The 13,237-nt window shown below is 42.5% G+C and overlaps 1 protein-coding gene across 1 annotated transcript in view; it reads right to left on the bottom strand.

Moving 5' to 3' along the window:
- tm7sf2 (transmembrane 7 superfamily member 2) overlaps positions 1–13,237 on the bottom strand; it is a 40,409-nt gene that overhangs the window by 20,033 nt on the left and 7,139 nt on the right. The window contains exons 2-5 of the mRNA XM_037687462.1: positions 7,802–7,884; positions 7,021–7,217; positions 2,279–2,333; positions 1,763–1,957 (exon numbers count right to left, since the gene is read on the bottom strand). Coding sequence (XP_037543390.1) covers positions 1,763–1,957; positions 2,279–2,333; positions 7,021–7,217; positions 7,802–7,874 — 520 coding nt within the window. The 5' untranslated portion in view covers positions 7,875–7,884. The remainder of the gene's footprint in view (positions 1–1,762; positions 1,958–2,278; positions 2,334–7,020; positions 7,218–7,801; positions 7,885–13,237) is intronic.

The raw sequence follows: 13,237 nt of genomic DNA, 5'->3' as shown, positions 1-13,237 counted from the left end.
TATGAAAGGAACCATCCTGACAGGGAGTGTTTGTACAGCAAAAACGTTTCATTTATTCTGAAGCGACAGAAACATGTTTTTAATTGTTTAGTTTATAGTTTCAATTGACAAAAAAACATGTGGTGTCAACAGCTAGCAGCCGCGACGCTTTGAGCTAAATGCTAAAGGCAACAAACAGATTTTCACAGGCTAATACTAAAACTACATGTACATTTTCAATATTGTTATGCAGCACGGCGTCTTTTTAAATACAGTTCGTGTAATTTTGTTTTTAGTTAGGATTAAACACAAATTACAGCTGACTGACATGCCAGAGCTAGCATTGTATAAATCTAGCTTCTAGCTTTTGATAACAGCTAATTTGTTGCAATTTATTTAGTCATATTTTTGCGTTGTTCATTTATTCATTCATTGAAATTTTCATGCATCACATACTGCAGCTTCAGTTTTATTTATTGTCATTTAAACCTCACAATGAGAACAAAACACATTAACACAGTTTAAGATAAAGTAGTCACAGCAAAAGTTAAATATCACAGCTAAAAATATAATTAACAATGCATACGGTACATTAAACGCCTGTCAACAATACAGCAATTGATTGCAATGTCTGGACAAGAAAAGCCCTTGTACAACATTTGACCTTGATTTATAACCTTGACCTTGAAGCAGGGGTGGTGAAAAGTGTATGTGACACTCAGTCTAGTGATGATGCATGTGTATATCAAGATTTATTAAGTTATCTTAAGCAAATCAGAATGGTCATGGTCTGGACAAGCTAAAGCAATTGACCTTGATTTATGACCTTGACCTTGCAGCATATGCAACAACAGCTCACAGCAGAGCTTTTGCAGCTTTATGGGACATTATGGGCAGAATGTTGAGTAGTTGGTGGGCAGAGCGATTCTGCATAAAACCAAAACTGTGTTTCATACATCCACTTATATTTAGTGTGTAAGAAAAGTATGTTTAGTTTTGAGGCAAAATTTTATCCTGATGGAAATTTGAAAACTGAGAGCTACTAGCTCAGGCCTGTCTGAGCTGAGAAACAGTCTCTTGTTCCAGAGATCTTCATATGCGTGTCTGCATAGAATAAGTTAGATGCGTAACCAATGATGTGACCTGGTTTCAAGGTATAAATACTGACAGGCAGTACCATAATGTGGATTTCTTTCTACAAAACTGTCAAGGCCGTATTTGTGTCAATAAAATCCTGATTTAAATGTTTTAATAAAGGAAAAGCTTCTTTGGTGAATATAAAGTCAGCAAAAAATAGGTGTATATCAGTAAGTTCAAATAGGCTTAGAAATCAGTCAATTTTAAAAAATTGTGATACTATAAACCATTTCTCTAAAAGTACAAAAACCAAACAACTGTATTATATTTACAGCAGACATTCGGCCTACCGCATAAATCAGACTACATAACATGGCTGTGGAAACAGTGCAGATGTTTCTTAAACCCTGATAAAAGTAATTCTTTCACGATTTGAGATATTATTATGTCACTCTGTGCCTGAGGATGCAGCAGAACACGGAGTTGCTGGTCCAGCAGGGTCAGCTTACTTGAAAGACAGCCTTCACAGGATGCCTGATGCCTGCGAGCTGCTGCAGAGCTTTACCGGTAAATAATTACCCACAGGAATACTAAAACCAGCAGCCCCCAAAGCAGACATTCAAATATACTGCAACGCCTACAGCTGTGTTTTATAACCACATTTTCATATTGATATTTTTTTTAATAACAAATAGCAATTCCTCACCTGTGTTCCCCCCGAGAGCCAAAGCATGGGAAGGGGCCCAAAACGAGCGGAAGTAGAGATAGATGGAGAGCAGGAACGACACTGCTATGGCAGACACCGCCAAGGGCACGAGCAGCTCGAACAGATACCCGAGTGGAGCCGCGAGCCCGAGTAACAGCATCAGCAACACAGCACTGATGCACAAACTGTTAAAACCTCAAGGAGGGAAACAAATAAATCCAAATGTTACAGCCCAAGGGAAGGAGATAAACAAACAGATGGGGGTCAGGATGATAAGAAGGTACAAGTTGGCAGAGCTGAGAAATATGTGACTAAACTTTAGAACAAACAGAGGAATGTGAACAAAGAATATGCACTGTTAACGTGGTGAAAGATTATACAGCTACAGCTCTATAAACACTTCACACTTCAAATATGACTACGGATAAAATCTGTTTCCTCAACTCATGCAGATTAAATTCTAATAACGTGTCATTTTGTGATCAATAAAGTAGCCAAACTTAAACACAACAATACCATTTATGGGATACTTTAGGCGCGTTCCATCCCTCAGCATTAATCCTTCAGATACCTGCAGGTAAATACACAAAACTACTCAACAGAACAGATTCACACCTACTGATTAATAAAATCACATTCAAATAAGCTTATTAATATTGCTCTGAAGAGCTCATCTAGTAACATTTATAAGTAGCTGATAGCTGTATTAAAACTGACAACTGCACAAAACAGTTTCCATAATACAGTCATTTTACTGTAATTATACCACAAGAAATACAAGATATTGAATTTATTATAACCACATGTTGAGCAAAATTACATGTCCTACTTATAATTTTAGATCCAAATAATGATTTTTAAATATAAATAAAGAGCATAAATAATAAGACAGCTTTTTTCATGACCCATTTTGCCTTATTTAAATAGTGTTAAATGTGTATAAATATTGTTTATTAATATATATTAGCTTCACACTCTCTGATATTATTAACAGTGCAACTGAGCTTACAATACCAAAAATTAAATACATTAAAGGGATAGTTCAGACTTTGAGATGTGAGGTTCTGTGGAATGGTTATAAGCAATCAATATCTTACCTGTTGTAGATAGTTCTTAGAACAATATCAGTTTAAAGAAAGAGTTTAATTTTGATCAGATTGACAAGCTAACTGCTAGCCTGAGCAGAACCAACGCGTAACTGGATTACAATCATCCTAAAAGAACTGTACCTCAAAACTTTTACAGCCAGTCATACAAACACTATAAACTTTTACACTGCATGACTTTGCATTACAGTTTTTTTACATAGACTTCTATGGTTATCACTGAGGACCATATTGCTCTACTGTTTGTTACCAAAAACCACTGCAATTAAAATAAACATCAAATATGGCAGAGAAGCTATCTGAGGCTACAGAAAAAAACCTGAACCAGGTTTTGTGCAGGGTCACTGATAAAGTCTCTATAGTGATAACTCTTGTTGTCATGCATACCTTCATTCGTGCATAGTTACTTATCATGCCTTCAAATAACCTCTTGGGGATAAATAAAGTGAAAAGAATTAAACTTCAGTAATTTAATGTAAACCTCTTACAACCACCACTTAAAGATATGAAAACATGATTTGACTGATTGTTATACCGCTTTACTTTTCCACCTAATAGTCGGTCTGACTGAGAACACAACACTTTCTGCACTGCGTGATCAGTACTGGTAATAGACTTGTGTCGTCTTCTGTTGAAAAATATGTAAATAACAGACTAATACAAAAGTGACAGTGGTGTAAAGGTTTATAAAATAGTGTTAGCGTGAACCACAATAAAAAAACAAGGTTACAAGAAATCTACTAGACGTCCATGCTTCCAGAGGGCTGATTCTAGAAGGCACAGCAGATCTGCAGTCATAGACTTGGAGTACGACTCTGCCATCGACTCAGACGCCGCCTCAGGACTAAATGAAAATGCAGAAGCAAACTTACATGCAATGATCTACGTAAAATAGCAAAAAAAACGTTCAATGTTTTGAACCATTGACTGGAGGAGCTGACAGCATTGATATGTACCTCTAAGAAATAGAGGTTCATCTCAAAAAGTCTCCAGGCATGACAGACAGTGATAAACTCTACCTGATCTACATCGTGTCTGACCGACATTTCAAGCGGTTTCTTAAACGTCTGCCTGACGTGGTTAAAGAGGACTCCTCTCTCCTCAGTCAGCGATGATGGAGTACGAGAGCCATTCAAGTCAATCCAGCCCAGCTACCGCAATGAATGTGAGACAGGAGAAGTATGAGGCTCCACACTTGTATTACCATCACCTCCTTCGTGCATTTTATGGGCTGCGTGATGAACCGGGGATTGAGAAGTAAGCCTGTCACGATTACAAATTTTGCTGGGCGATTAATTGTCTCAGAAATTATTGCGATAAATTATAATATTGTTTGAAATTTGACAGTAACTAGTAATTAGTCAAATTTAAGAAGAACTGGTTGTTAATTTGTTTTGTATGTAGTGCCTTATTTTCAACCACCAGATGGCAGTATAAGGTTGTCAGAACTGAAGGATGGATAGTGAGTGAGCGAGCAATGTGTCTCTAATAATAATGGGAGGGAGGCCCCTTGACGTGACATGGGTTGTCTCTTGTTCCTTTTTTTTCGGTTCTCAAAATGGCGGACGCTCGGTGTGGTTTGAGCTCTTTAGCATATCATTTTTCACACAAAGCTTTTAATACAAAATTCAGTAAACAAATCCTCAGCTTCCTTTTGCAGAGAAAATCAACTTTTTACACAAAGACACGGGTTTCAACCGTAAATTTTTGGAGCTTCGACAAGACGGAGGTTTTTTTCCCCTGGAGGTCAGCCTGTTAGCTTAGCTTCTCAGCTTAGCTTCTCAGCTTAGCTGTTTTTAACGATCCAAATACGCTATTTTGGACAATTAAAACAGATTTTAAAAGAGAAAGGGAGGGGTCAGTGAAGAGCACTAGAGTTGAGCCTTTTGTCATCCAGTGTCTTCAGTAGAATGAGAGAGACACAAACATATGATAAAGCCGATAAATGAAAATGAGGTTGATAATTTTCATTATTATGCAATTAATTGCTTTATTGTTTATCACAACAGGCCTATTGAGGAGCACCTGTACTTTAAAACAGTGTTTATCCAGAACCTCCATCCCACAATCAGTAGCCAGTTGAGTATACTTGTGAACCTAAAGATGCCAATACTCAGGTTATGAGAATTGGCAACCAGATTGTTCTACAAAGCTAAACCTACGAAAGAGAACCAGCCTGATCCATGTGCTGTTTTGAAAGTTGGTTTAAACTCTAGTTCCTTGGAACACAAAGGTTCCACAAAGGCTACAAACTGGAGTGCTAACAAACCTGTGATGCATTCCAAAAAGAACTACCAAAGGTCTTACTCCTTTAGTCTTGGCTGTGTTTGAACTAGCTGTTAGCTCATCAATCCATTCAGAAAATAAACCACTCCACCAAAATGACAATTCAGAATGCTAACTACAACAGGTAAGATAATGACTGATGATAACTTTTCCACAGGACTCCACTTCAAAATGTCCAATATATCCCCTTAAGGTGTGTAGTGGACTAAGCCTACGTCGAAACCCAGTCTAAGGTCAAAACTCTTGACCTTTAGAACCTTGTGGGACAGAAGCTGTCATTTCATGTATTCGACTCCATAAATACAGGTTCACCCATCCTGAGACTTTCTTTCTTGAAGATTCAAGTGAAAAGAACACTCTCTTTTTATTATCATTACTATCTTACAAATGTTGATAATCAAAGTGTCTTAGTTCAAACCATTTTAGATGTTGCAGTGAACTAATCAATTTTATTAACTGAGTAATGATTTTATTCTCATGTTAAAAGCTGTGCAGAGTTTATGCATTTTTCTGATTTCTGCTTTTGAATGAGCAAGTGTGTGCGTTTACAAGGTTACAGTCAAACGAAAAACAAGTTGTTATGTTAAAACTGTCATGTTTTAGAATCCTCTCAGACGTAAATAGAGATGTTTTGCACCTGTGTCTTAGGCACGCCAAAACAGAACCCTCTCGGTCTGTGAGAACATTTCTGAGCTGTCTCATAACAATTCTCGCTGTCTCTAACCCCTTACGTCACAAAAACACACCCCTTCTGGTCGTTTCTGACCAATGAAAAATCCCAAAAAGTGAACCGGGAAAGAGTCTTTAAAATGTCAGTACTTCCTGGTTTACACAGACTCACAGGTATGCTCACGGACTCACAGGTACTCACAGACTCACAGAGACTCACGGAGTTACAGAGTTGGAGAGTTGTCAGACTTCAAGAGTTCTGTGGGAGTTCTGTAAACTACACGAGAGCTAAAGTTCTGATGGAGTGCTGTTGGAGTTCCTGACATGACAACGAAGCTCTTCCGAGTTTCATGGGATTATAACATTTCCACTGAGGTGAGCTGTGGCGGACAGAATCTCGCCGCTACTCCGGACGAGTAACAGCATCCTACGGAGACGCTGAAAGGGTGCGTTAAACGGAATCTCGCCTGAGACATCTCCAGGTAAAAGAGTCGTTTTCACCACCTAAGTGTACTGTGAGGAAAAGCTGAAGAAAGCCCGGAGAGTGCCGTTCTGTTCAACACTCTACCTCAAACACCATCTTTCTCCCCTTTAAACTTCATCTTTCATCTTAAACTTTTCTATCAAGTAGAAATTCTCCCAGATATTTAGAAATGTCTGTGTAAAGTGCTTACCCACATTCATGTGGGTAAAAGATCATAGTTGTACAGTTATAAATGTCTGTTGGTGCAGCAACGGAGAAATCATGGCCGTATGATTTTTCCTGATTGATTGCTTTGTTGTTATTTTCATAATTTGCCAAATTAATGTAAATGTTTGATGTTAAATTTGATTCTGTAAATAAATGACCGCATTCATTTTGATGGGTCAAATTTAAATGACGTCTCCCGTTTGCATTTCCTTAAATTCAGTGCACGTTTTATTCAGTCCAGAAAAATGAGGAACTCGCGTTAAATGATGAATATATCCCAGCATCTGTTCATCTACAGGTGCAGTTTGTAAACACTAGTGCTCTTATTTTTTTTTTCTTTTCTTCTTATGATCACACTTACTGAAAGAAGATACACAATGGCCAGAAACTGTGTTGGTGAAATTTCTTACACAATCCCCCAGTACCCCAAAATAATGCAATATTTTACCGTTGACTCTGAAAGCACTACATATACAACTGATGAAGTTACATCAGGCTTTTTGTACCTTTCCAAATGGCATCAAATAAAGCAGGGCATGGAGTCCAATCCATCCCAACAGAACCACAGGGGCCAGAGGATCCCAGAGCTGATTTGTGGAGGGAAGCTGAGGGGGCCACTGCAGCACACTGGCCTCAGGAGATTGACTCACGCAGATAAGGAACAGCACGGTCAACGGAAGAAAAATGGGAATGCATACGGCACCTGAAAAGTGAATAAAGAAAGAAATAAGAGTAATCGACTGATGCTCATATAAATAATTGTTAGTTTGCTCAAACACACAAAGGTGGTGATGTACATACGCATTATGTCTCACACCTACAACACTCGTGGTCTGAAGTAATAGTCTTTACTGCACGCCAACCTCCAATATCCTGTTTAATTTTATTACATTAGCTGTTTTGTTATCAAGCAAACAAGCTTCAAAGGATAAAAGCTGATCTGTGATAGTTTTTCAACCAAAAAAACTTTTTAATAGAGTCTTTATGTGTCATCAAAGGAACATTGTAAATGATCCATTTAATATTACTAACTCCTAGTCTGCTGCTTTGTAAAATCATCATCTGTTTAGTAAGATCATGAGGAAGATTCTCCTGCCTCTAAGTTTGAACAGAGAAGCAGGACTTGGCACTAGAGAAACAGAATGTAACGCTGTAGCTACTGGTAGATATGGACAGTGAAATGGAGAAAAGGACAAGACAAAACCTGTTTTGTGTTGTGGTGAAAGGTTCATGGTACTGTCACTGTAAACTGTGGTTCTGCTCCTGCGTGGTTACTGTGTGTCTTACCCAGAGTTCCTCCAAACTCCCTTTCTGTGTCATGTGACAGTTTGTGTTTCAGAGCCTTGTTGTTGGGTCCCATTTTAGTGCACCTGTTAAAATGTTCAGATAGATCATCTATAATAACTGAAAACACATCATAAACAAGATTAATCATTTGGCAATGCTTAGAAGTAAAAATAACAAGAGGATAACATATAATCAGACATCTGATGAGGATGATGGACACTGAATCGTCTTTTTAATAAAATTTTATCACACAGTTAAAATTGTCCCACATACAACTTTGCTAAAATTTGTCCCAAATTATTACTTTTATTTGATTTTATTTACTATTTCCTCTCAATAATTTCAGCACACAGTCAAAGTTAATCTGCAACAGGATCAGGGAAAGCGAGACAGATTCAGAAAATAAAAGTAAAATTTAAAAATAGTTCCATACTTGTTTGGTCTGTAGGGGACAAAGTAATAGTGAGCTAAATGTGACCATTTCCATATTTAAAGTTTACCTGGATACACCAGAAATAGAACCATTCCACTTTGGAAATATTTCAAAATAAAATCTGACCCAAAAAAAAAAAAAAAAAGAGTGGAGCAGCAAATATCCATAGTAGTGTGGACAGGGCAGAAAAGTTTACATATTTATTTATGATTACTTATGACAGCAGTTGTCACAACACTTGACTGTTTAGGGAAACAAGACTTGGTGGCATGTCTTTACTTTGTACAGCAGCGTTGTCTTGTGTGTCTCATCACAGTCCTCAGGTCGAACTGTCCTCACTGATACAACTCTCCTGCATTCACAAAGCCTGCTGTCCTTGTGTGACAAATATTCTGATAAGCTTTGTGGTTGTACAAAATCTCATTATTTTATTTGGTAGAAAGTCAACACACTTTTTTTTCAATGAGCAACATATTTTTAACTATATGTGTTCAACATAATGGTACTTCCTCCAGTTATTTATCAGTCAACAACGGTGTACCACAAGGCTCAGTCTTAGGACCCACCCTCTTTACAATCTACATAGGTAATGTAGGTCAGACCATCCCTGATGCATCCTTACATTTTTATGCTGATGATACAGTTGTTTATTGTTGAGCTAAAACAGTTGCTAAGGTTTTCTAGCTTTTGCAATCCGCTTTTCACATCATCCAGTCAGATTTGTTCCATCTCAAACTTGTCCTAAACACCGACAAAACCAAAGGGATGCTGTTTTCAAACAGGAAGTCGGACTCAGCAGTTCTTCCTTTGATTTTATTCTCGAATGGTGTCCCTATTGAGTTTGTAGATTCCTATAAATATTTGGGTATCTTGGCCGATTCGCATCTCTCTTTTAAGCTCCACGTGGAAAACTTAGTAAGAAAACTGAAAGTTAAACTGGATTTCTTTTTCAGAAATAGATCATGTTCTATTTCGTATAAGCTTCGCCCTTTAAGGCTGTCGCTGATGGGTTATCCCGTTATGCGAAAGCATTACACTGAAAAAATTTAGTCCACGCCCACCTGCTGTGTGGGCCCCATCCGGTCCGTATAAATTACGTTAAGAGCGGGAAATCGTCTCCCATTTTTCTTCAGCGAGCTAATAGCACTGTCAGAAGAACGAAGAGGGAAGTTGTGTAGATGGCCAACCTTTGTTAAGAATGATTGGCCCGTCACGTCGACCTCCGGTCGTCCCGGTGAGCTCTCCTCCCCGAGGAGAAGCTGACGAGCAGTCTTATTTCAAGGTAAGCGCCGAGGAGTATTTCTCAGTGACAGGTCGCTACACGCTGGACAACGCCATCTTGTAATTTTCCTCTTATCGCCAACCCCCGGAGCGAATCAGATGGTTCCTCTGGGACAGGCAGCGTCAGCAGAGGCCCCCCGCGGCTCATTCCCTCCTGGAGAGCGTAGTGTCAGTGGAGGGGGGCTGAGCGAATGCTCACCTCATCCCACCTCGTTTCGCATCGGCGATCACACCGCTCCCGGCCGACGGCACCCTCTGGGGTTGCCCGCGTAACCCAGGAGTGGCTGACATGAAGGGACCTTTTTTACGTCCCGCGCCTTTTCCCGCCAGTTCAGATGATCCGGCGGGAAGGTTCTTTTTCTAGGTTCCTTTTCCGGCTCACCGTCCTGACCACATCTGGCCTCATTTTTTCCAACAGGGCGTCCTACGGGACGAGGCCACAGCCGGTTTTCCTGGTAGATTGGGGGCCTGGCTCCCACAGCCCGCGCCCATCACCAGAGCAGAGGGGGTTTCACCGAGCGGTTTTTCCCTCAGTGCCCCCTGGAGTCGAGCCTGACGGAGGCTTCATCGGAGCAAGATGTCCAGGTGGACTAGCGTCCCGCGCCTCCGGTTAGCGTAATCCAGACGGTGACACCGATCTTCGACTGAGCTCACCAGCATGCGTTCCAGACGGCCGCAGCAAACAACACGTTACGCTGTTGGAGTACATGTTCAGAGGTGGGAGGAGACAACGCTCCGTCTGCAGAGCAGCTGACGTCACCCCCAACCGGTGCGCCTCTTTGCTGTCTGCCGGCCCGCATCGCAGCCGGAGGACGGAGTTTTTCAGTATTTCCCTGAGACCGCCAACAGATGGCGCTCTAGGAAAACAAATGGTAGAGCAATTGACGGATGTGGCAGAGAATGTGTATAGGTGACACGAGTTTGGAGTAAAACATAATTTTATGATGAAAGTGTCCATTTTTAGCCAGTTTGTCAGCTCAGATGATCTGACAGTGGCTCTCTCTCACACCCTCCACACGAAATGAGCCGGTGGCAAGACGGTTCTACGGCCGTCTCGCTGAGCTTCAGCCCATCCGGCCCTCTTCATTCCGGCAACATAGTGTCAAACGTTTTTCCCAGAGACCCCCAGCAGACGGCGCCCTGGGCCAACGGATCCCAGAGCTCATGGGGGAAAAGATTCAGAATGATGGTCTGCAGAGGGTGTGTGTAAATATGACACAAATGTTGAATAAAACATCATTCAATGATCAAGTGTCTGTTTCTAGCCAGTCTGTAAGCTCGGATGGACTCACAGCGGCTGCGCACACAACCTCCACACATAACGAGACGGCGTCTTTAATAAGGGTTTTTTTAAACTCACCGTTGCTCAAAGACATGACGAGATGCTCACACCTCACAATGGTAAGCGAAATAACTTGTTGTCAATCCGAGCTGCACGATCCTCACCCAAGCGGTGTCAAACACGCACTCACGCGATGCAAACAGCCTTCACCCAAACGGCGTTGCATTGATGATGGTGCACAGACAGCTCCCCGGCGTTCATCGGCCCACATCGGCATAAATGTGGGACCGCAGGTTGGGTCGGTGGAGGACCACGCTCTCAGTGTGAGCGACACACGCCGCATCGAAGCAAACGCATGCTGCCGCAGCGCAGGCAGCCTTCATCCACCGCATCTCAGCACTTGACCACCCACGGCAGCATAAGCGTGAGACAGCTGAGCGAACCCAGTGACGAGTCTCGCTTCCAGCGAGAGCGGCACGCGTCCCACCAGAGAAAACGTGTGCTCCCGTGGAGCTCACAGTCTTCACTCAAATGGCACGGCGTAGATGAAGTCGCACTCACAGCTTCGCAGCGCTCGCCCGCTCATGGCGGCATAGATGCGAGATCTCAAAGCGAACCCAGCGCAGGACGCGGCAGGAGCGACACGCGTTTTCACCACAGTGGCGTGAAACGCGCAGCCCCACGGCGTCATCAGCTGCCACCCTTCGCCTCAGCACACACCGGCCCACCTAGACATGAAGGTTGGTCCGCGGTCCGAACGCAGCACACGGGCGCGTTCAGAGCCCTTTCGAGGAAGCCTCGCCTTGGGTCACACGGAAAACATTCCCGCGACACATGACGGCGGTCGAGGCGGCGGACTGGATGACATTCGTACAAAACATGTTGCATCATTTAAACGCACGTCCACTCCACGATGTTACGCGGAGTGGCTAAAAACATGCTCGCCAGACAGATGGATGGCCAGGGTGTTATGCAAAGGTTACACGTTGCAATTTGCAACTCGACCTCCTCCGTTCTGAGGAATTTTAGAGATGTCCTGTCATCACCAGACCAAATCTCATCCCTAAATGCAGAAGTCCAAGAGCTTCTGATAAAAGAAGTAATCTCCAGAGTTCCCAACGGAGAGAAAAACACAGGGTTTTACTCACGTAACTTCCTGGTTCCCAAACGAATCGGAGGGATGAGACCGATTTTGGATCTGTCAGCTTTCAACAAGGTGAGCATGGACAAACCGTTTCACATGTTGACCACCAGACAGCTGTGGGACAACATCCAGAGAAACGACTGGTTTGTTTTCCGTCGACCTGAAAGATGCTTATTTTCACATACCGATCATCCCAAAACACAGAAAATTCCTGCGTTTCTCCTTTCAAGGGATGAAGTATCAGTATAACAGGCTGCTGTTCGGTTATCCTCTTGCGCCTCGTACGTTCTCAAAGTGTGTGGAGACAGCCCTGCATCCGTTACACAGAGCAGGGATGAGAGTTTTGTTTTACCTGGACGACCTGCTACTGTCACGCTCCAAACAGGAAGTAGTGATGCAGGCTCAGGTGTTGACATCACACCTGTTAAATCTGGGCTTCACCATAAATTGGAAGAAAAGCTCAATTTTCCTGGCCCAGACAATTGTTTATCTGGGAGTGGAGCTAACTCAACCACCATGAGGGCTCGTTTATCACAAAATAGAATCAACACTTTAAAAGACCAGCTCCGTCACGTAAGACCTGGCAGAGTGGTAACAGCTGTTTTCCATCATGAAGCTGTTAGGAATGATGTCATCAGCTCACACAGTTGTCCCGCTGGGTTTATTACACATGAGACGCCTCCAGAGGTGGTTTGCGCGTCTGCGTGTGGATCCAGAAAAACAAAAGAGACGGATGATCACTGTTCCTCCCTCCGTGAGAGCAGAACTCCGACACTGGGGAAACACCCTGGTTCTGTCGGAGGGAGCCCCCGTCAGCAGACCCATGTCACACGTGTCAGTCTTCACGGACGCGTCGCTGTCAGGCTGGGGGGGGACATGCCTATCTCAAGCAGTAGGGGCGCTGTGGCCCATCACACATCCGCCCACATAAATTTTTTGGAGTGTCGCACGGTGCTGAATGTGATTCAACACTTTGCTCCCGTGCTACAGAATCAACATGTGTTGATTCACACAGACAACAAGGTGACTGCTGCGTACATAACCGGCAGGGGTGTGTGCGCTCAGCCCAGATGTTACACATTGCGAGAAAGCTACTGTGTTGGGCTCACCAAAATCTGCTCTCCATCAGAGCAGTTTACATACCCAGTGTTCTGAACAAAGGGGCAGATGTGATGTCCAGGGGCGGTCCACGTCACGGGGACTGGACTCTCCATCCAGACCTGATGACTCAGACGTGGCAGAAATTTGGCAAAGCAGCTGTGGACCCGTTTGCGACACGAGAAAACGCTCAATGTC

This window comes from Nematolebias whitei, chromosome 14, assembly GCF_014905685.2.
Source record: "Nematolebias whitei isolate Nwh7 chromosome 14, NemWhi1, whole genome shotgun sequence".
NCBI classification, from domain to species: Eukaryota; Metazoa; Chordata; class Actinopteri; order Cyprinodontiformes; family Rivulidae; genus Nematolebias; species Nematolebias whitei.
The sequence above is the reverse complement of the archived record's forward strand: the minus strand, read 5'-3'. Positions and strand labels throughout refer to the sequence as shown.